We start from the raw sequence: 24653 nt of genomic DNA on the forward strand, positions 1-24653 counted from the left end.
GCAGGATAGTGTCTCTGGGACCCACTCACATGGTAGCAGGTACCACCAGGAGGAACTCGGGAATGTCTAAAGAGCCACAAGCGTCTACCAGACCCAGACACAGCCAGGAGCTTTGAGATAGAGGCAACGTTGCCAGATGCGGGAGGTGGCCAAGTATTTCCTGGAGCATGACATCATCTAACTGCGCCCATCTCCATGGTTCCTGCTGAGAATCGTGAGACCTAAGCTGTGACGTGAACCAATGCCCGGAGCAGAGAGAGCGTCGTACTGCAAGGAGTATCAAGTTCAGCCGGGACCACAATCCAGGAGTCACGGTAGGACTGTGACAGGGATGTAGCAAAATTATCCAGAGAATGTGATGAGGCAGAAGGTGAAAGAACTAGGTCAAGGATGTGACCACCAGAATGGGTGTGGCTCCACTACGTGTTCCGAGATAAGTAAAACGAAATGCTGAGCTAATGGGATCATCCAGGTGAAGATTAAAATCACCCAAAATGATTGGTGGGCAACTCTCAATATTGAGAAATACTTACAAAGGAACTTTCCCTCTTAGAAGCCAAATCTGTGATCAAAATTGGCCACTCCGGTTTCGGCCGAAGATGAAAACAAAACTGGTCTTGCCCAACCCCCCCCCCCCCCCCCCCCCTTCAGCAGCTCCCTCCTGGGCCTAACATGTCGTTGTTCGGTAGGGGGCACAGGAGCACCCAGCTGGATTCTACTTTAAAATGTATTCCGGGACTTCTAGCAACAATCTTGCGAGACTGCTGCTCATGGTCATGGCTGCAATTTTGAGATTGAAACCAGCATGGATAGGAGTCCATGCATTCACATATCACTATTGCTTAGAACAACAACTCTGAGGTGACAGTAGACTTGGCCAGATAGTCCTTTGGAATCTATTTAGGGATTAAGATCCAAATCCATCCTCGCTTGGCTCTTTTTTTTTTTTTTTTGGTTCTGGACCACTTTTCAAAAAAAAAAAAAAAAGAAGAAGAAATACAGCTTGGTGTCTTGCTCATCTTGGAGAAAACCGGGTTACTTACCTGTATTCCACTGTCCAAGGAGAACATATGCTACAAGTCTTCACATATATCCCCCCACCATTGAGTTGTATTCTCTGCTAAGCTATGCTATAAGTAGTCCCACACAATAACAGCTTGTGGGAAATGGCATGCCTGTGAGCCTTCTAGAAACTTAGACTGGAGTTTTCTGTGGTGAGCTCCATTTGCAATATCACCCATGTTATGAGGTCTAGTATCCTGCTGTCTATGGGAAGTATCTGCTACAGGTAAGTAACTTGGTTGAAATGTAGCATGAAAGGACATAGTATATGGGTGGGACGGACTTTCCTCTTGCTCTTGTGGTAATTGAATGTAGTGTGTCTCCTTTTGTTGTTGCTTCTGGGGCAGGGATTGCAGTAAACTCTTGTGTCTTGATTACAGAAAAGATGCTGAGTGAGGCGTATGTCATTCCAAGAAGTGCTGCCTTTTCCTCCAGTGTCCATGCAATGGTCTTGAATTCTAGGGTTCTGGAGCCATTGGTCAGCCAGGACTTTACCACCAAGCCACAAGACAGCAACCCAATAGGTGAGCATCCCAATTTTGGACACCTATTGCAGCACAAGTACCTTCAATGAGGAGAAGTCTCAGAGTTGGACAGCAGCAGACTAGTCCACTCCTGAGGAAGTTGTAGGGAATGAGGAAAACTTTGAAGGAAAGTGAGAGAACACCTTTCCAACAAGAAGCAGTGAGTGCCTGGAACAGACTTCTAGTAGTGATAGATTTCAAACGTGCTGCCTATTAAATCCTGAGGTGTGATCTCTAGATTATATTGTAGAAAAAAATACTTTGTAATCTTTATTTAAAGATACAGGTGACCAAATTTCAAACAAGATTTGATTATAGAATATGCAATGAAAGCATGGTCTATGCTCATATTCAGGAAAATGGCTTTAAGATTTTGCCTTTATTCTATAGAGACTGCATAAAATGTGGCCTTTGTTCTCTGTGCTTTGTAGGAGAGAGTTATTAGATACTTTTTTTTTGTTGTTGTTTAATGTTAGGTGGTCCTGCCCTGTTTTTCCAAATGCCTTGGAAATAAATCACTTCCTGGATATTCAGGAGAATTGCAACTATCCTACTCCCATGGATCTCTCTTTATGATTTTTTAGTCAGGCTTCCTGTCCTAAGACTGTGACGAGAGCACACTAAATAAAGTTCCGACGTGGTTTATTGACTTCATACACCACTCAACATTTTTGTACAATTTTAAAGCGATTCACAATAACGTACATAGAACATATCAACAGTAATTCATAAAAACATAAGCAATATATGATAAGAATATTATTCGTAATTACAATTTAAGATCACAAGAGGCGGGATGAGGCAGGAAGGACCTGTGGCCAGCAGAACACAGTTAACGAGGTAACTCAGCACTGCAGCACACAGCAGAAGGAAAGAGCTGTACAGTAGAGCAGAGTTAATGTGGTCCCGCCCGGTGGGGGGGGGGGGGGGTGTTTGCCCTGGGCCCAGCTTTGTGTCTCGGCTGCCCTGCACACAATCACGTGCTTGCAAATCTATAAAATAAAGATCAATGAAATAAAAACTGCACATAAGACCAAATGTGCAGTATAACATGAGAGAAATAACCAACTAACTAACATACCAGTGTCCTTGGTAACGCAAATAACAGAGTAAAATCTTGTGTTCCGCTGAAAAAAAACATAAAACTGCATAATGGCAGCAAAACAAACTATGGAAAGAAAAACTGTGGGAGGACCAATCCAATCCAACTTGAGGGTAAATAAACTTTTTTTTTTTTTTTTTTAAATAAAATCTTGGGAGTTGTACAGAAAAAGTGGGACTTGATACAGATCTGTGTTTCGGCGCAGAAGCACCAGTCTTGGGAGGAGTCAATATGTACAAGCATAAACAAACCATCTGTGTAAAAACAGTAAATCCATATACATATCACAAAACAAATTCATATACATATTAAATCCGAATATATAAAAAGGGACATGAATATTTTGCTGCCTCCAGCAGCCTTGCACTAGTTTTATAGTGTAGTCCTAAAATGTGTTTTAATGTTACCGTTACTTTCACTTCTACGGCTTTTCCTGACCTCCCTGTCTCCATGATTGACATTCTCCATCTTGCACCACAGCACTTGTCCTTTTGCTCCCCTGAAGAAAATTAATCTTTTATCTTGTTCATTCTTTCTCACAAGATATTGCACAAATCCAGCACCCCATCTCTGAACTGCTTTCATCTATTTAATCACCCTTCCATCTCTGCAGCAAGCTTCCTCCCTTCCGATTTCCATCTTCATCCTCTGATACAGCTCTCAGAACTACGAAGTCTCTCTTGCCTTGGGGCATGAACTTCTGAATATCTGCTGTGAGTAAATTATCTACATTTATTCAATAAAGTACATTTCAGAAAAAGAAGACTTCTGGGTGTGCTGATGTGCGGAGGTTAAACGTCTTGGATATTAAAGCTTTAAGAATATTATGCTTTGAGAGGCGTTGACAAATATAAATGTCTTGAAATTAGTAAGAGTAAATAAGACAGTATAGATCCTAAAGTAAGCACCAATGGATAAAACTTAATAGTAAATACTTATGAAAAAAACCATATACATAAATCATTTTGTGTTTATTACATAAAAGGTATATAGAAACATAACCCTTCGAACTATCAGAACATGTAAAAACTATAGCAAGACTATAACAATAGCACCAACAAATAGGGGAGACATACCAGTATGGGTAACAATATTCACAACTCAATATAAATGAAATGCGAAGGGTCACGAAGGGCTCGATGCAGTAAAGTCCCTGGAAAGATTCATTGTTGGTTCCACCACAGTATAAATTACCATGGTAGAAATAGCAAGCTATTCTAAAAAAAAAAAAGGCAATCAAATGAGCTGCATGGACTTTTATCGTGCAGCTCAAGCCAGCGCAATCACATAGCTGCTATGCACATGCTCAGAACAGCCCTCCACAACGTTGCATGGTTTTCATACACTCATACAAGCTGCATGTATGACAGCTATGTGTAGCTTTTTTTTTTCTCTTCAAGCTTTCAAGCCAGCACAGCTTTGGGGGGGGGGGGGGGGGGGAGACAAAGAAAGGCAAAAAAAAAAAAGGATCTTTGAATTTTCCACGATTCACTGCACCTCCGAGCTGTTTTTTTTTTTTCTTCCGAATTTTCAAGCCACCAAAGCTGGGGGAGGGGGGACAAGAATGGTTAAAAAAGGATCTTCCATATCATCATTCTGATCAATCCATAGACTGGTGGGTTGTGTCCATCTACCAGCAGGTGGAGATAGAGAGCAATCCTTTTGCCTCCCTATATTTGGTCATGTGCTGCCAGAAACTCCCCAGTATGTTCTCTATCTCAGCAGGTGGTGGTCACACACAGCAGCAGCTCTGGCTAGGTCTCCAAGCCTAATCTTTAGGTTTTGTTGAGTACCTGGGGTTGAGGGCTCTTCTTGAGCAAGTGCAAACCTGGTGGCGCCAGGTCCCTCCTTTTCTCCCCCCTCCCGCTGGCTCCGTTAAAAAAAAAAAAAAAAAAAAAATTTTGGACGTTCTTAAGGGCGTTTATTTTGACGTTTATTTAAACGTTTATTGCAGCTACTCACTGGGACACCAGGTCGTTACAGCTCGGAGCGAGAAGCAGGTAATTTTTACCTTTTTATAGCGGGCAGGGGGTTCCCCGATTGATCTCCACGTGGCCTATGGCGTCGGAGGGCGAGGGCGCGAAGAATCGCTCCCCGGACCGTGTGTGCGCTTCTAGCGGGGATGCGGGGGTTTTAAAGTCTGATTCGCCCTTGTTGGGTGTCAGTTTGGAGGCCGGTCAGTGTCCCGGGTCTTCCTCTGGCGCGGCGGTTTTTCCCGCCATAAACGCCCATCCCCCGCTGCTCGCCTCCGCCATCTTGGCCGGCCACTCTGCTCGGACGGCTTCTTCTTGGGCCGCCCTTGAGCTGGGAGACGTTCATGCCATGGCCGCCCTTGATTTGGGCGACGGCAAAAAAGCGGCTAAAGTTAAGCGCCATTCTTCCCGCGCGGCTCCTTCGCAGAGTGTCGCGCCGGACGCCATCTTGGATGCGCAGCATGTTGCTCCCCCGCTCTTGCGAGCGCCGGTTGAGGGTGCGTCTAGGGCTGTGGCCCAGGCTGCTGAAATACACAGTCTGGGGGGTTTCTCCCCCGAGTTTATTTTGCTGCTGCATCAGGCCTTCCTTATGCAAAACGCTGCCCCTTCTCCCTTGTCCAGTAACGGGGTTGAGGCCCCCGGAAGTAAACGCCCTCGGGTGGATTCCCAGGCCTTAGAGGACGCTGTTTCCTCTGATGTAGATGAGGGCAGCGTATCTGAGTTCTCCCAACGGTCCTTTGGGGATTCCTTGGAGGAGACGGATTCCCGCTTGGCTGGAGCGGATGACCCCTCTGCAGCGCGGATCTTTCGCTCAGAGGATTTGCCCAACCTGTTACTGCAGGCCATGAGCATTTTGAAGATTTCCTCGTCAGAGGACGTCTCTCCCTCAGCCCCTGTTGGCTCTGCCATTATGCTGGGGACGAAGCGCCCGCCTAGAACCTTCCACGTGCATGATGCCATGCACACCTTAATTTCGGCTCAATGGGATGTCCCGGAAGCGAGCCTCAAAGTGGCTAGGGCTATGTCCCGCCTCTATCCTTTGCCTGAAAGTGAACGTGAGGCCTTTATTTGGCCTACCGTGGATTCTTTAATCACTGCGGTGACTAAGAAAACGGCGTTGCCGGTGGAAGGTGGCACGGCCCTAAAGGACGCCCAAGACAGAAGATTGGAAGCGGCTTTAAGGTCGTCCTTCGAGGCGGCTGCCTTAAGTTTGCAGGCCTCAGTTTGCGGCTCCTATGTGGCCAGGGCGTGCCTGACGATGGTGCAGCGGGCTTCCCCCTCGGATCCTTCCTTGAGGGCTGACTGGCCGGCCCTGGAATCGGGCTTGGCTTATTTGGCAGACTTACTGTATGATGTCTTGAGAGCCTCGGCTAAAGGTATGGCTCAGACAGTCTCTGCGCGGCGCTGGCTTTGGCTGAAACATTGGTCTGCGGACCACGCCTCTAAGTCCCGCCTGGCTAAGTTGCCTTTTAAAGGCAAGCTGCTCTTTGGGGTCGAGCTGGACAAAATCGTGACCGATCTCGGCACGTCTAAGGGCAAGAGGTTACCAGAGGTCAGGGCTCGGGCCAGTGCTCGCCCCGGTATCTCCAGAGGACGGTTTCAGGAAGCCCGTCGGTACCGCCCGGGCAAGTCGGGCTCCTCTGCCCCCTCTTCCTTCAAAAGGAACTTCTCCCCCAAGCAGCATTCCTTTCGCAGAGACCGCCGTCCCGGAGGTGCGCCCTCCGGTCCTCCCCCAGGGTCTCGTACCCAATGACGGGGTCCTGGTCCATGGCCCAGTGCAGATTGGAGGACGCCTGTCCTTGTTTCTGGGCGAGTGGACCAGGGTAACTTCAGACGCTTGGGTGCTGGAAGTCATCAGAGACGGCTACAAGCTAGAGTTCTGCCGACCCTTAAGAGACGGGTTTGTACTCTTTCCCTGCAAGTCTCCGGTCAAAGCTGTGGCAGTGCAGCAGACCTTGGACAACCTGATATGCCTGGGTGCGGTCGTTCCGGTGCCAGAAAATCAGATTGGCAAGGGACGTTACTCCATTTACTTTGTGGTACCAAAGAAAGGAGGTTCTGGCCGGCCTATCCTCGACCTCAAAGGGGTCAGTCGGGCCTTGAAAGTGCGGCACTTTCGCATGGAGACTCTCCGCTCTGTTATAGCGGCAGTGAAGGCAGGGGAGTTCTTGGCTTCCTTGGACATCAAGGAAGCGTACCTGCATATTCCCATCTGGCCTCCTCAACGCTTTCTGCGTTTTGCAGTCCTGGGCCGACACTTCCAGTTCAGAGCCCTCCCTTTCGGGTTGGCTACTGCTCCGCGGACCTTCTCCAAAGTAATGGTGGTCATCGCGGCCTTCCTGCGAAAGGAAGGAGTACAAGTCCATCCTTATCTGGACGACTGGTTGATCCGAGCCCCCTCTTATGCAGAGTGCGGCAAAGCTGTGGACCGGGTGATTGCTCTTTTGAGCTCCCTGGGGTGGATCATCAACTGGGAGAAGAGCCAGCTGCGCCCGACTCAGTCCCTGGAGTATCTGGGAGTTCGATTCGACACCCAAGTGGGCAGAGTGTTCCTGCCAGACAATCGGATTGTCAAACTTCAGGCTCAGGTGGACCAGTTCCTAGTAGCCTCTCCTCTTCGGGCTTGGGACTATGTGCAGCTGTTGGGCTCTATGACGGCCACGATGGAAGTAGTGCCCTGGGCCAGGGCTCATATGAGACCACTACAACACTCTCTGCTGCAGCGCTGGACTCCGGTGTCGGAGGATTGTGCTGTGCGCCTTCCCTTGGACCCAGCAGTGCGAAAGGCGCTGAGCTGGTGGCTGCAGACAGACAAGTTGTCTGCAGGAATGCCTCTGGTGACCCCGGAGTGGATTGTCGTCACGACGGACGCCTCTTTGTCGGGCTGGGGAGCCCACTGCTTGGGAAGGACAGCGCAGGGGCTCTGGTCTCCTGCAGAGGCAAAGTGGTCTATCAACCTCCTGGAACTCAGAGCCATTCGGTTGGCGCTTTTGGAGTTCATCCCGGTACTGGCGTTGAAGCCAGTACGGGTCCTGTCGGACAATGCCACGGCTGTGGCCTATGTCAACAGCCAGGGAGGTACCAAGAGCGCCCCTCTAGCCAAGGAGGCCATGAATCTATGCCAGTGGGCGGAAGCGAACCTGGAACAGCTGTCAGCGGCCCACATTGCCGGAGTCATGAATGTCAAGGCGGACTTTCTCAGTCGCCATACCTTGGATCCCGGAGAGTGGCAGCTATCTGCTCAGGCGTTCTTGGACATCACGAAGCGCTGGGGCCAGCCGAGCCTAGATCTGATGGCGTCATCGGCCAATTGCCAAGTGCCGCGCTTTTTCAGCAGAGGACGGGACCCTCGATCCCTGGGAGTAGATGCTCTTCTCCAACAGTGGCCGACACAGGAGCTTCTCTATGTGTTCCCGCCCTGGCCCATGTTGGGCAGGGTGCTAGACCGGGTGGCAAAGCATCCAGGCCGGATAATCCTGGTGGGTCCGGACTGGCCCAGACGTCCCTGGTATGCGGACTTGATCAGGCTCTCAGTGGACGATCCTCTGCGGCTGCCAGTGGAGCAGGGCCTGTTGCATCAGGGTCCCGTGGTGATGGAGGATCCCTCCCCCTTTGGTCTTACGGCCTGGCTATTGAGCGGCAGCGTCTGAGAAAGAAGGGCTTCTCAGACAAGGTCATCGCCACTATGCTAAGAGCGAGGAAGCGCTCTACTTCTACTGCTTACGCCAGGGTTTGGCGTACCTTTGCAGCATGGTGTGAAGCAGGCTCACTTTCTCCCTTCACTGCTCCAATTTCTTCAGTGTTGGCGTTCCTGCAAGAAGGTCTGGAGAAAGGCCTGTCGCTCAGTTCCCTTAAAGTCCAGGTAGCGGCTCTGGCTTGCTTCAGGGGCCGCCTGAAGGGTGCTTCCCTGGCTTCGCAGCCAGATGTGGTGCGCTTTCTCAAGGGAGTTAATCACCTGCGCCCTCCTCTGCACTCAGTGGTGCCTGCGTGGAATCTCAACCTGGTGCTAAGAGCCTTGCAGAAGCCGCCTTTTGAACCCTTGTCAAGGGCATCTCTGAAAGACCTGACGTTGAAAGCAGTCTTTTTGGTGGCTATCACTTCAGCCAGAAGAGTTTCCGAGCTCCAGGCACTCTCATGTCGAGAGCCCTTTCTGCAGTTCACTGAGGCAGGAGTGTCTATTCGCACAGTGCCTTCCTTCCTGCCCAAGATTGTTTCTCGCTTCCATGTGAATCAGCAGCTCTGTCTCCCTTCCTTTCATAGGGAGGACTACCCAGAGGAATACTCTGCTCTCAAATATCTGGATGTGAGACGAGTCATCATCAGATACTTGGAAGTGACCAATGATTTCCGGAAATCGGATCATCTGTTTGTCCTGTTTGCAGGTCCTCGTAAGGGTCTGCAGGCTGCTAAGCCTACAGTGGCAAGATGGGTCAAGGAAGCCATTGCAGCGGCTTATGTGGCCGCGGGGAAGGTGCCGCCTATCCAGCTGAAGGCTCACTCCACTAGAGCTCAGGCGGCCTCGATGGCAGAGGCCGGGTCCGTCTCCTTGGAAGAGATTTGCAAGGCGGCAACTTGGGCATCGGCCCATACCTTCTCCAGGCATTACCGCTTGACTGTGGCTGCGCGGGCAGAGGCCCGGTTTGGAGCTTCAGTGTTGCGGTCAGGGATTTCAATGTCCCGCCCTGGGTGAGTACTGCTTCGGTACATCCCACCAGTCTATGGATTGATCAGCATGATGATATGGAAGGTAAAATTATGTATCATACCTGATAATTTTCTTTCCATTAATCATAGCTGATCAATCCATAGCCCCTCCCAGATATCTGTACTGTTTATATTCTGGTTGCATTTCAGATTCAAGTTTAGTCTTCAGTTCCTGTTCAGGAGGACTTCGTGTTCAAGTTTTTTCAATTGGATTCTTCAAGAGTTGAGATGAGTTTGTGTTACAGTGAGCTGCTGCATTCCTCTCCCCTCTGTTTTACGGGGCTGGATTGAGACTTAAATTCTGCCGGCGCTCCCTCCCGCTTCGTGCGGCAGTAGGGCAGCTTTGTACCCCTCCCGCTTCGGCGGTGTTAGGGTCAGTCAGCTCCTCCCGCGGTTGCGGTTGCAGGATAAGCCAGATCCCCCCGCATCGGCGGGTGTGGTGTCCCTCCCCCGCTCCGCGGGGATGAGCTGGACGGATTCCCCTCCCCCACTTGTGTGGGGATGAGCTGGGTTAATTCCCCTCCCCCGTTTCGGCGGTGGTGAGCTGGGCAGAGTGTCCCTTTGTGGGTGTAATTCTCTAAGTGCTGAGTCCTGCGGATGGAGCTTGGATATCGACATACTGAGGAGTTTCCGGCAGCACATGACCACATATAGGGAGGCAAAAGGATTGCTCTCTATCTCCACCTGCTGGTAGATGGACACAACCCACCAGTTTATGGATTGATCAGCTATGATTAATGGAAAGAAAATTATCAGGTATGATACATAATTTAACCTTTTGAATGTTCCACGTTCCCCCCGCACCTTGGAGCTCTGACTTCCTTTCGCCAACTTTGTTCATGGGATCTGTCTCCTGATCACGATGACCCCAGAGGGCTGCTTTCTATGATTCTAGTCAAGAACTGTTACGACAATGGAAGAGGGTTTAAAGAAGCCAGGATAGTTGCAGATGGAAACTTGAAGTGTCGCAGCCCCAGCAGAGGCCAGCTCTGACATCCCACAATAATGTCCTGGCAAGTTTGCAAGCATGTAGCAACACCAGAACCCACCATAGCGCAGATCTGCAGTGACTGCACAGTCTGCTCCAGAGAATTACAGCTGCTGCAGACCTCCTGTAAATTTTCTATCGCTAAAGGTAGGCGTTCATTTAACTGCGCCACTCTGAAACAGCTGTACATCCCTTGGAATGCACATTTGAATACAGATAAGCCCATTTAAATAAGTTAGCATGCTATTACCGTTGACTGCTGCCACAGATGTTAAAAAGTCTGCAGAGCCCCTTTGATCATTTCCCCATTGAATAATTTGCTTGCTTTACCGGCTGGAACCAGTCATGTTGCTGGCCCGGTAAGTTTAGTGCATCTTCCCCTAAAAAAGAACCAAAGATAGAATTATTAAAACTCACAACCCAATGTGCAAACACCTATATATGAAGGTAGTGCACACTAAGTGTTGACTTACATTTAGAAATGCAATGAATGGAGCAAAATGTGAATACTTTTTGCTTTGGAGTGCTGCTAGCAAGCTAAACTGAATTTTCACATTTGGTTTGATTCATAGATTCTAATCTGATGTTACCTGTGTGCTCTTAATATTTTCTTGATAATCTGCTGACTTTACCTCCATCTATCCTATTTAAAAACAAACAAACAAACCTCCCTTCCTTTCTTTTTCACTTGCAGAAGTTCTGACTCTATAGTCCCACCCACCCCTATATAGGAATATCAAGGAACAAGTCTCTTCAATACATCGTAATTGTTCAGTTGTACTCATTTGTATCCCTTAACACAGTTCACCTTACTAGTGAATCGCATCAACATGCCCTTCATTCAATGCAATACATGTTGTGTTTTAATCCTAAAACAAACCATCTGGAACCTTAGAGCTTGCACGATCTGTCTTCAAATATCTACTATGAAAGATGAGATCAACACCCTCAAGAAGGAATTGGCTACAATTAAGGAAGCATGCAGGATTACCCAATTCCCAGCCAATTTACCAGCAGCACTGCCACAGAAAATAAAGCAACAGAAGAATAGATGGGTCCAGTGGCGTAGCCAGACCTGAGATTATGGGTGGGCCCAGAGCTAATATGGGTGGGCATGCACTGTCTATAAAAGTATGAGTAGTGTCTCTTGGGATCCTACAAAATCATGCCTTAGAATTCACTTGATGATGGATTTCTAAGTAGTCTGCCCAACAGCTGCCCTGCATCAGTATAACCACATACATACTTATTGGAAACATTGATATTTTTAAATATAATTACATTATCCCACAATCTCTCCACTGCAAAATGCTGTACACAAACTTGTGCAAAAACACACTCATATCCTTACTAAACCATAACAGCACTATTTCCAAGGACATGATGAGCTACAACCTTATGCTTGAAAAGGCAGAACTAATTACTCTAGGCTCTAAAACACCAATACACTACCTCGTGAAAAAAAAGCAAAACAAAAAGGGCTGCAAATACTACACTCTAGCAGAATACTGCACCTTGATCACACATGAAAAACACATGACACGACACAAGGAACTAGAAATCAAAAAATATGAAGGCAAAATACTGAACTGGGGCGTGGCATGAGAGTGGGACAAGGGAGGAGCATGGGCAGGGCAGGTGTCAGGTTTTTCTTTGGCAACTCTACCCAAGGAGAGGGCACACCAACTGCATTAACCTTATTAGGGAAAGAGCACCCTCTCATTCAGCCATGCACGCATCAAAGTGTCTCTTGGAAGAGTAACATTACAAAGCATTTGCAGTGCGGTACCTTTGCTGCTCTGTCTACTGTCCTTATATAACGTGAAGAGCCGAGGGGTACTGCTTGCTTTCAACATCACAGACAGGAATTTTTCCAATCTTGTCTTCAGCTCTGGGGTCCAAGAATCCTGAAAGAGCTCTTTAAAAGAGGGATGCACTGTCAACCCCCTTCGTGCACTTGCAGCACAGCACTGCACTCAGATGCCACGAGGCCGAGCGAGCCGACGATGGACGGAGCGAGAGCGAGGCTGATGATGAGCACGCCTGCCGCTGCGCACATCCACGTCCGCGTAGGATGGATGGGAAGAAGAGAACACGATGCGCCAGAGAGATCATCAGCTGAGCCGGCCCTCCCTGTCCTGAGCCGAGTGGGTGCCCGCGACGTGGGGTAGTGCTTACGCTAGGCTGCTCAGCTCCAGCCTCCGCTGCTGCAGTCTGTCAGAGTGAGTATGTGTGCTTGCTTGGGTGGCGTGGTGGGGCGGGCCTGAGCCGAAATCGGGCTGGAAGGATTCAGGAATCAGCTGAGTCAGAGTGCGAGCGGTTGGGTGCCGTCTCTGTCAGTCTGTCTGCCATATGCTAGAAGGCTGCTGCTGCATTGTGCTTGAGTGGGCGGGCCTGGGCTGAAATTGGGTGGGCCTAGGCCCACCCATAGCTACGCCCCTGGATGGGTCATGGTAGGCTCAGGAAGATTAAGACCTGTGACACAGAAGCATTCACCCTCCCAACTTTTGTCCCTGTATAATTCCTTTGCTGCATTGTAGCATTATGATGATGAGAAAAGAACTAGAGGCAAGGAATATAGCACAGTCCAGGAAACATCCCTAAAACAATGTCAATTCGGTGCAAAGCAGAAAATTATTACATCTAGGAGACTCCATTTTCCCAACCTAGTGAAATGCCTTCCAGGATCGTCAGCTACCAGAAGTACCAACCAAATACTGAATGTGATCTGAGAAGAAAGCAAGGATTCAAATACTGATGTTTTAATCCACTTGGGGACAAATGATCTAGCCAACAATAACAAGTTTAGAGCACAGAAGCAAGGGGAGGGACTAAAGTCTTTGGTTCAGACTGCATCTTTTTCTGACATAATTCCTACATGTGGGAAGGGAGAGGAAAGACTACGTAAAACAGTGGAATTCAATAAGTGGCTCGAATCTTGTTGTAAGGTTTTAGATACAAAGTAGGATGTGGTAATGCATGGAAAAATAACAGGCTGTACTGTAATGATGGGCTACATCTTTCTGTGACTGGAAAAAAGATCCTTGAGGACAAATTCAGACAGAGGGGTGGGGGTGACAAAAGGAAACAAGGGAATTCAGAAAGTCACCTCTAGAAAAAACATGATGGCAGAGGGAAAGATCATATAAATATAGATAGCCATCAAAACTCACTTAGCACATGGAAAGCAATGAGCAAAATGATATTGTTGCTATTACAGAGACGTGGTTCAATGATTCCCATGAATGGAATGTGACCATACCAGGCTATAATCTTTTTAGGAAGGATAGGGAGGGTCGAAGAGATGGAGGAGTGACACTGTATGTGAGAAACAATATCGGAGCGGCTGAAATGCAGGGAACCTGGGAAAAGGAAGAAGCTATATGGATTGTTCTGGAAAGAGAAAAGATGGAACCTGTATTCACATGGGTGTTAGCTACAGACTGTAATTAATCTGCGTGTTCCCACCAATTACTCTGACCTCATCCTCCCCAGACTGCTCTTTACACAGTCTAGGAATTAACAAACTGCATAATCAGAAGGACTCGCTGGGATATAAGAAGATAGTTTATTACAATCTCACCAATAGCAGTACAGGCAAATCAGGCATCCATCTCTGGATCACACAGCAGGTGCAATCTGATCCCTCTTCTGCCGTCTAGAGCCTTCTGAAGTCTTCTGTTCTAATACCCCTCAGACTGCTCCTTATATACTATTTTGGCCCTATTCATTTCAATGGACCCTAGCTTTGGCACCAGGGCTCTTGGCCCTTATCAGTTGATCAAAATGACTTCACATGTTATCAAGCTCTAAGTATAAACAAGATATGCTCAGAGCGCATCTTGTGAGATGACTCCACATTATCCCCAAACCTTCCCTTAGCCCCCTCCTTTGGATGTTCTCACCCAGGGTGCAGCTGACCCAGTACTATCTCTACATAACCACAGCAATCTTGTTCATGACGTCTTGTAGGTGCCAGTCAGGGCCGTGCCGATGCGGTAAGCGAGGTAAGCGCCGCAGGGGGGCGCCCACCTCTGGAGGGCGCCGCCGCGGTGCTTACCCTCGCCCCGCCGAGGCCTTTAAATCTTTTGGTCGCCCCGGGTGTCACCAGAAAGGGGGGTGCCGCCGCTCCCGCTGCTCTTCATCCTGGCACCCCCCGCACCAGCCCTTTAAATTTATTTGCCGACGCGATAGCGAGCGCAGCACCTCGTGTGGAAGTAAAGGAAGCGGATCCGATCATCTCATTGGGCCTTCCCTCACTGTCCCGCCCTCCTCTGACGCAACTTCCTATTTCCTCTAGGGCGGGTCAGTGAAGGAAGGCCCAATGAGATGATCGGATTCGCTTCTTTTACTTCCACACGAGGTGCTGCGCTCGCTATCGCGTCGGCAATTTCTTTTTAAAGACGGGTGGCAGGAAGGGAGAAGACGAGGCAGGGTGAGGGTGGGGGACAGATGGGGTGACCGTGAAGGTGGGGGAGGACTCGGATAGCAGAAGGGACTGGGTGGGAGACAGATGGGGTGAGGGGGACTCGGATGGGCAGAAGGGACTGGGTGGGAGACAGATGGGGTGAGGGTGGGGGGCACTTGGATAGCAGAAGGGACTGGGTGGGAGACAGATGGGGTGAGGGGGACTCGGATGGGCAGAAGGGACTGGGTGGGAGACAGATGGGGTGAGGGTGGGGGGCACTTGGATAGCAGAAGGGACTGGGTGGGAGACAGATGGGGTGAGGGGGACTCGGATGGGCAGAAGGGACTGGGTGGGAGACAGATGGGGTGAGGGTGGGGGGCACTTGGATAGCAGAAGGGACTGGGTGGGAGACAGATGGGGTGAGGGGGACTCGGATGGGCAGAAGGGACTGGGTGGGAGACAGATGATGGGGTGAGGGTGGGGGCACTTGGATAGCAGAAGGGACTGGGTGGGAGACAGATGGGGTGAGGGGGACTCGGATGGGCAGAAGGGACTGGGTGGGAGACAGATGGGAGAAGGGGCATGGAGCTGGAACTGGGGTCTGAAAAGTGAGCAGGAGGGAGAATGGGGTCATGCCTGGGGCAGGGGTGGATGGGAGAATCAATGGATCTGGAACTAGGGGCAGCCGCAGGTGGGAACTGGGAGCCGAAAAGAGGGGGCAGTGAGAGAGGGGGGATAGATCCTGGATGGAATGGGGAGTGAGAGGGAGGGCAGACCCTGAATGGATGGGAGGGGGAAAGAGAGAGGGCAAATGGTGAATCGAAGGAGCAGAGAGAAAGGGCAGACAGTGGATAGAAGGGAGTGAAAGAGCAGACAGTGGATGGAAGGGGGCAGAGATAGAGGGCAAATGCTAGAGGGAAAGGAGAGAGAGAGGGCAGATGGTGGATGGAAGGGGGAGAGAGAGATGGCAGACTGGGGCAGATGGTGGATGGAAGGTGCAGAAATAGAGGGCAGATGTGGATGGAAGGGACATTAGAGAGGGCAGACACTTGAGAGCAGAGAGAGAGCGAAGACAGATGCTGGATGGAAGGAAGACGGTGAAAAGAAGATAAGGAAAGCAGAAACCAAAGACAACAAACTGTAAATATATATTTTTATTATTTTGCTTTAGGATATAGTATTTTAGCTGTGTTAATAAATGTTTATAAATAGAACATGTAAATAAGGTAATCTTTTTATTGTACTAATTTTAATACATTTTGACTTAACTTTCAGAGAACAAAACCCCCTTCCTCAGATCAGGATAGGATACTGTAACAGCACTATACTGTATTGACCTGAGGAAGGAGATTTTGGCCTCTGGAAGCTAAATGTATTAGTCCAATAAAATGGTATTATTTTATTTTCTGTATTTGTTTTATTTCTATTTGTTAATTTGTAAAGTGGTGATTGGTATTTGTTAGTTTTTTCAAATTTACATCTGCTGTCTTTATATTTTGCACAGTACTAGGGGACATTTTCTGTTTCTGTGGTGTTGCATTGTATGCAGAGTCTGGCATCGGGGGTTCAGTTTAATTTTTGTCTAAATAGAAAGTTTATGATTACTTATCCTATAGTGGATTAGGGTGTATCTGTGTTTGAAAAAGACATGGCTTTCAGTTGGCATTGACTGTGCAGGATCTACGATCTGTACTATTCTGTCTGGTTTCGTTTTACAATAGGTGAATTGATGTTCTAGTGCTCACTGTAGTGTTTAAGATGCTTTCCTTTTCCTTGTGTAACTCGTAGAAATGACTGCTTATGGTATGGTAAAATTGCTCTATAGGTCGTGAGTGTTTTGTATTCTCGGTATGCCTAGTACTGGATTGGGGGGGGGGGGGTGTTAAACAATGACCGGCCCCGGGTGTCAACTACCCTAGCTACGCCACTGCTGCCGACGTCTCCCTTCCCTTGCACTCGTTGGTTCCCTCAGTGTCCCGCCTTCTTCTGACGTCAGAAGAAGGCGGACACTGAGGGAACCAAGAGCGCAAAGGGAAGGGAGACGTCGGCAGCGCTCCGCTTTCACTGACGCTGCTGCGACCGGAAGTAAAAGATTTAAAGGCCCCAGGGTGCGGAGGGAAGGGCAGAGAGGCATGGATGGGAGGGCAGGGCCCAGGGAGAGGACAAATTGCTGGAAGGGAAGGGGAGGGGAGAGAGGATTGCTGGCTATGGATGGAGGAGGGAAGGGCAGAGAGGGACAAGGATGGACATGGGGGCCCAGGGAGAGGACAAATTGCTGGAAATGGAGGGGAGGGGATAGAGGAGGCAAGGATTGCTGGCTATGGATGGAGGAGGGAAGGGCAGAGAGGGACAAGGATGGACATGGGGGCCCAGGGAGAGGACAAATTGCTGGAAATGGAGGGGAGGGGAGAGAGGAGGATTGCTGGGTATGGATGGAGGAGGGAAGGGCAGAGAGGGACAAGAATGGACATGGATGGGAGGGCAGGACCCAGGGAGAGAGGAGAAATTGCTGGAAATGGATATAGAGCAAGAAATGAAGAAGAAAGGAGAAAAGTAAAGAAATAAATGGAAAGGAAGCCCTGGAAATGGAGTTAAGAGGACATATAGCAGCAGAATCAGATACTGGACCAGCATGATTGAAAAAAGAAAGTCACCAGACAACAAAGGTAGAAAAAAATTATTTTATTTTCATTTTAGCGTTTGGAATATGTCCACTTTGAGAATTTACATCTGCTATCTTATTTTGCAATGTATAGCAATTTGTTTCTAAGAATATTGCTGACAATTCCTTTCAGTGTGGCAAGTGGTGAGCGATCATTTTCATGGGGGGGGGCGTGATCATTTTCACGGGGGGGGGGGGGCGCCAACTGATAGTCTGCAGGGGGGCGCCAGAGACCCTAGGCACGGCCCTGGTGCCAGTCTCCTTATTATCTACAGAGTAGATTCCCTCCACCCTCTGTCAGCTCTCTGAGCACTTACTTCAGCATTTGCTACAGTAAAATGTAACAGTGTCAAAGGTGATCTCTAATTCTTACAGGCCTAGCTCTCTGGGAACTCATTTCAGCTTGAGCTGCAGTGAAATATAGTTTGTATCAGAGATGATTCTGCTTTTTTTTTTTAATTATTTTATTTATTCATTTTATATTACATTTATGTCCAATACATAAATGGGAAAGAAAAGAGAAAATATCAATTAAAACAAACATTAAGGAAAAATATCATCTTTGTTAGTCCACAATTGGGGGATCCAAGATCAGGAAAACAATCTCAAAGAAAATAAGAAAAACACTGAATGGTTAATCTTACAATTCATATTTTCGGAGGGAGGAAGGTTAATTGGTAATTGCAGCCGGTACAGTGGTAACTTAAAGGAAGTTGCTGCAGAGGGTTCTTCATCTGTTCTTTTAACTCCACAAACTCTTGTAATTTCCTGGGTTCAACAAATAAGTAATCAGGAAATAAAACACTTACAAGGGAATCGCTCTAGGAAGGTCCCACCCAGGGCAACGATTCTTGGCTTAAAAGCCAAGAGTTCACACCTCCTAGTCTGCAATTCCCTTGATATGTCAGGAAATATATTTATCTTTGAACCAAAAAAAAAACTATCAGCCATATGTCGGAAATACAATTTCAAAACATTGTTCCTATCTAAATCAAAGCAAAAGTCACTAATAATATAACTCTATATACAGGGTATTTTAGGAAAATTTATCTTTCTCAAGTTATTTTTCCTTAATTGGTTCTCCAGAAGTTCCAATTTTTTACAAGAAACATAATTGTCCTTCATTACCAGATTAACTGATTTTCGTAGAGAAACCATTTCCGAAATCAAAGTCTTTATTTTTTTTTATCTTGGACTTCCACTTTGTTAGATAAGTATTGATATAATCACATATTTATTCCTAAAAAAATTTTTGACATCTGAAGAAGAGTTATTCACACTCTGCAGCACTTCCCATAGTGCGTCCATTGTGACATTGTTTGGCTTCACCAGGTCCAATTTCTCTACAGAAACTGCTCCAGATATCTTTGGGGGGAAGAGCTCACTCTCCAATCCCCCAGTTGGTTTATTATCTGGAGTCAGTGCTGCGCCAGGACCACCTCGGATCAGGTGAAAATCCTAACCCACTTCAGGCGTTTCCACTGTCGACCTCCATAGCGAAGCGTTACTGTTTCCGGGTCTTGGAGAGGTCATGCCAACAGGGGGACTCAGTCACTCCCTCTCCACTGAGATTCGGCAATAAAGCCTTGCTGTTCCCGAAGCAGGAACCGATATCCCCGACGTTATGACCCCGAATCTCTCCAAAGTAGACGGAGAAGTGGTGGGAACCCCAGCCGTGTTCGAGGAGGGCAACACCACGGCTTTGCCTTTCTTCTTCCCCATTCTCTGGGGAGCGCACCTACTTCTTCAGGTATTCTGGTGTAAAACGGGAACTCAACTAACGTACATCCTCCCTCGACGCCATCTTGGATCCTCCAGTTTCGGGGACACTTTGTCTGTCTGGTTTTTCCTCAGAGGCCTGTCTGATATGGGTAACCCTTCAGCATAGCCCTCTGAGTCATTGAAACACGGAAGCCCCTCCACCACTTACAGGGTGGTGTCCCTTCGGAGGGGATGATTCTGCTTTTTAAGAGGCCTAGCTCTTAGCCTGGGCCCTGAGCCATTGACCTGTATTTCAAGCAAGTGACAGTATATTTCTTCAAGACCTCTGGAACAAATGGAGAAGCTGGACGAGGATCTGATAGAAGATATTCAAAAGCTTGGTAGGAAAGGGAAGGCATTATTGTTAGGAGATTTCAACTTGCCTGATGTGGATTGGAATGTCCCATCGGCAGAATCGGAAAGAAGTAGAGAGATCGTGGATGCCTGTCAAAGCACCTTGCTCAGATAAATGGTGACAGAACCCACGAGGGATGGCTTGACGCTGGATCTACTGCTCACAAATAGAAGAAGTGTTTCCAGTGTCTGTGTGGGTGCCCACCTATGTAATAATGATCATCACACAATATAAGCAAAAGCAGAGTGAAGATGTACAAAACTGAAAAGTACTGGATTTCAGACGTACTGATTTTGGTAAAATGAGGGAATTCCTGAAGAAGGAACTGATGGCATAGGTGAAGTGGAAGTGCAGTGGTCCAAGCTGAAAGCTGCTATTAATTTGGTAACTGATCTTTATGCAAGGAAAGTAAACAGAAACAAGAGAAACAGGAAGCCTATATGGTTCTCCAAGCAAGTAGCTGGAAAAATAAGGGCAAAAGAGGCTTCATTCAAGAAATACAGAAGAACGCAACAAGAGGATCACAGAAAAGATTATCGGATTAAACTCAAAGAAGCGAAGAGGGAAATACGGCTAACGAAAGCGCAGATGGAAGAAAAAATGGCTAAAGATGCTAAGAGAAGTGAGAGACTCCGAGCGAGGGCTGGGCATGGCCAGGGGAATAACAGAGCCGGACAAAAGGTACAGTTACAAAGTAAAGTATTTATTTTCCAAACAAAAAGTTCTCGGGCCTGTTCCTTCACAGGACTGAGTTGTAGCGAGGGTAAACCTCTGCAGTTCAAAAAAGGCACTTATGGATAATTACGTTCATGTATTCTCGGGCCTGTTTCCTCACAGAGCCCGAGACAAAGAAAGGAAAACCCTGGTGGTTTCAGTGAGACAGCCATAAGCTGCCTCCGGTGGTGAGTTCACTCACAGTCCGCAGCTGCGGGCATGCTACGCCCCAAACACAGCCTAGCAGTTGTCTTTGAATTATTAGGTCTGGCTCTGGCCAGACTTCCATCGACTTGCAAAGTTTTAAACATTCAATAACCAGGGCTTACCTCAACGATAGCTTTCAGACGTCTTCAGTCTTGGCATGCACTGGAGCTTCTCTTTCTCCCCTGGGCTTTCCTAACTTTTGCCTGCCTCTGCCTTTTAAATTCCCCACTCTCATCTCCCTGCCTGACTTGCTTCCTCCTGGGGTGGGAGCCACACTTTTTAAGGTGGACCAGGTTATTTATAGAGGGATTCTCCTTAAGGGTGAGGTACAATGTCCTGTAGACCCTGTCACAAGAGGTAACGAGACCTTTTTCAGATATATTGGGGAAAGGAGAAAAGATAGGAATGGAATTGGTAGACTGAAAGATGCTCAGAATGGCTATGTGGAGAGTGATGAGGATAAAGTGAACGTGCTAAACAAATACTTCTCTTCGATGTTCATGAAAGAAAATCATGGAGAAGGACCTCAGTCAGCTGCCAAGGGAGTATCTGGGAATGGAGTGGATATTGTGTCATTCACGGAAGAAAGCATTTGTAAACAGCTTGAGAATCTGATGGGATACATCCCAGGATACTCAGAGAGCTCAGAGAAGTCCTATCGCAACCTCTTAAGGATTTATTTAATAAATCTTTAGAGATGGGAGAAGTTACATAAATATTTTCGGGGCACTGATTTTGTCTAGTAGTCTTTTATACTGGCATGGGAACAGGATTTAGGGTTCTCCTTTGCAGAGTAGCAATGGGAATCTATTTTCTTGGAAGTCTGTAAAGCATCCCCCTGTGTCTTGGTTTTGGAGAATGTCTATGAGGTCTTCACTCAATGGTACTATACTCCTGTTCAACTGAGGGTCATATTCTCTGAGAGGTGGGATTCTTTCTACATATTTGGTGGTCATGTGCTTCTCTGATTTCTTTCTGGGAGGGGATGATCCAGATGATACAGAAGGGGGTGGGGGTAGGTTTTGCTGAGTCTCCTCAAGTTTTTGTTGGGGCTTTACAATACAGCAGTGAAGTGTGTATTGTAACCATTGAGTCCAGCTCTCCAGGAGTAGCAAAGCCGAGTTTCCCTGCTGCTCAAGATGGAGCGACTGATTTTCCAATGGAAAGATTACTGTGAACAATATTGGAGAGACTGGATGGAATTAAAGCAATGGACTGCTTGGGAGGGATGAGGGGGAGAAGTGGTGGAGTTGAGTGTGTGCCAAAGAACTCACTGTGCCTCTTGGTGGGAATTTGTTGTGGTTTTCTTGGGGGGGGGGGGGGGGATAGGGGGCAGGGGAGGAGACATTCTGCAATCTGTTCATGTTGGAGATGTGATGACTGTATTTGTTTGTTAATTCTAATAAAAATCCATAGTTAAAAGAAAAACAAAAGAATGCCAAAGTGCCCAAGGTCTTCAGCTGTTGAAAAAAACTGGGCTCAATGGTGATCCATTCTGTGAGGTGTACGGCAACATCCTGGGCGGAGACTACCTTACTGTCTATACAGATATTTGCAAGGCAGCAACATGGTCGACTCTGCATACCTTTGCAGTGTAACTTGTTTAGTATAGAGCTGTTTGGTTTTGCAGATCAGCCTGCTTTGTATATTTATCTTATTACTTTATCTATGATCTATAGCTTTAGCCTGTGTCTATTTGGCTTTCTCAGGGCCAAGTTAACAGACAGGTTTGCTTGGCCTAAAATAATAGGCCATAAACTTTAAAACCTCTGTTTGTTTCAGACAGACTGAATTAATACAGAGACATTTTCAGTGAAGGACAAGTTTGAGTGATAAGTATTCAAGGGAGGGAGATTGCAAAGGACAAATGATGGATAATTGGGAAAAATATCAAAGAAGCAGAATTATGTGAAGGTGACCTTAGAGGTCAGAGTTGAAGAATTCCAGATAAGAGAGAAAATATAAGGCATTAAGTGATTGGACAAAATTAAGCTTCAGTAATCTGACAAGTACATTTTGTGGCAGTCAGATTTTTGTTAAGCTTCCAGGGAAATACACAGAAACACCAGAGATTTTATTTTTCTTATACTGAAATTTAGACTGATATAAATAAGAAGTCAATTTTCTGTAATATTGGGATAAAACAATATTTTATTGCAACCATTTATTTACTCTAATAAATTTTAGCATTATAATAAAAGAGAAAAACTAATCTCTGGAGTGTTTTCCTTTGCCAGAAGGGCTTTCTTTCAGTCTCTTAAGTTGTTCAGTCCCCCCCCCCCCCCCCCCCTTTTAGGGCCAAGAGGGTGGTAAGATATACAAAAACTACAAATTTGTGCCAATTAGCACCAATTAACACCACTTAAGGGCTGCTATTGATACTTAAGTTAGGCAAGCAACTGGCATTATTCTATATAATGCGTACCCAAAATGCATGCTAGTCGAACATTTGTGTGCCCAATTTTATAGAATCCGGGGTAAAGAACAAGTTGAATGTATCAGGTGATTCTTGATAACTTTTAAAGAAGTTGGGGTCTGCACCTAGTCCTGCTACCTCTTTGACATCTGCAGAATAGTAAACATTTTTATTTTCTCTGCAGCCAAGTCTTCCATAACCCCAAAGAAAAGGAGCAACTCTCCATCACATTGGAGGAGTAGCCACAGCACAGAACCAGCTGTGTGCAGCATCCCAGAGTCTCCATCATCCTACAGGGCAGAATCAGCTGTGTACCGAGCTCAAGAGTCTCCATCACGCCGCAAGGGCAGACATAAGGCAGAGCTGGCTGTGTACAGTGTCCCAGTGTCCCTGGAATCTGTGAGTTAATTTTATTAATAAAAGAGTGGAAGAGTAGGTATGCTAGAGCAGCAGGAGGGGACAGGGAAAATACCTAGAGCAACAACTTGTATCCCAAAGATGATGTGTTGCATGGCACTGAATGGTATTGGCTAGCATATATCTGTTTAAGGGGGTATGGAGGTACCTGTGATGTAGGTTATGGCGGAAGCAGGATGACAGCAATGAGAGATAGGAGAGTGAGGCAACTTATGTGAGTTCCCAGAGTTCTCTGGTAAATCCATATCTGCTATGGCCCCTGCTCCACATACCTGTTCTGAATCTTTCCCCTTACACCCACAGCAATCCAGATACAGTTTACGGAACCGGACATCTGTTGCAGGCTCTGTCAGAGTGAAATGAAGGTCTTCTAGAAGGCATAATTAATATAAAAAAGAAGTGTACCCCTTCCTGTGGTGTATGTTAAACCCCTCAGGAGCTGGATTAACTGTAGTTTATCCTCCATCCCAGCATTCTGTTCTTCAGAGATGGACTGGACTTCTGTAGTTTGCATTGTACCTTTTGGTTGACTTGCGTGCATGTTTCACATGCAGTGGGAAGAGGATGGGGGACTAAAACAGTGTTTTGGATACACTAGGCTGTTCTTTCCATCCTTGTGCAGCTCAAAGTGGTAATCCTGAATGTGGGAATAAGTGATATGTTTTTTAACTTGAGGGTGTTTTAGCTAGGAATTGTAACACTAGACCTGTGATGGAGTAGGGCTGAATGCTTAATTCTGTATCATGTAACCTGGGATCTAGCTGGTGGAATCAGTGTTTTGCTTTTTAATGTTTGAAATGCCACTAGGAGCAGTCACTGCACCTTTGAAGCAGGAGGTTGCCAGTGCCATCTCACGGCAGTGTTAATGGACAGATTATAGCACAAACCAGAGCAATCAAGATGATGAGAGAGGCCTTTTTAAAATGTATTTGTGGTGATTTTCTTTTTGGTGTTATTTTTTTTTCTATTAAAAACCTTATCTTAACCCTGTCTTGATATGAACTTGGTGCGTGTGTGTGTATTTTGTTCTGCAGAGAGATTTTTTTGCATCATACAGTCATAGTGCTTGTGCTCTCCCTTTTTCACTATAGCTACAGTCCTGCTCTCTGGAAATAGACTGAAACAAATAGGTTTCACTTTAATTTATGCTGCATTGACAACACGGGCCTTCTATAACACTCACCAGCAATTGTACTTTGGGATCTGAGAGTAGCATTCAGTGCAAGAATAGATGGAAACCCTTGCCAGTCTAAAGCAAACGTTTAGGTAGCTAGGAATGCATAAAGGGGTTTTCTGTGGCTCTAACGTGTGCCGTTAACAGCCACTGAAAACTCCATGCAAATATATTACAATGAGCTCA

General features: G+C 47.0%; 1 protein-coding gene across 1 annotated transcript in view; it reads left to right on the forward strand.

Annotated features, from left to right (window-relative positions):
• Positions 1-24273, forward strand: part of LOC115462415 (protein brambleberry-like) — a 45378-nt gene extending 21105 nt beyond the window's left edge. Inside the window, exons 7-9 of the mRNA XM_030192430.1 lie at positions 1443-1586; positions 23061-23275; positions 23597-24273. Of these exons, the coding sequence (XP_030048290.1) occupies positions 1443-1586; positions 23061-23275; positions 23597-23656 (419 nt within the window). The 3' untranslated portion in view covers positions 23657-24273. The remainder of the gene's footprint in view (positions 1-1442; positions 1587-23060; positions 23276-23596) is intronic.
• Positions 24274-24653: the final 380 nt, after the last annotated feature.

The sequence above is a fragment of the Microcaecilia unicolor genome, chromosome 2, assembly GCF_901765095.1.
Source record: "Microcaecilia unicolor chromosome 2, aMicUni1.1, whole genome shotgun sequence".
Classification (NCBI taxonomy): Eukaryota; Metazoa; Chordata; class Amphibia; order Gymnophiona; family Siphonopidae; genus Microcaecilia; species Microcaecilia unicolor.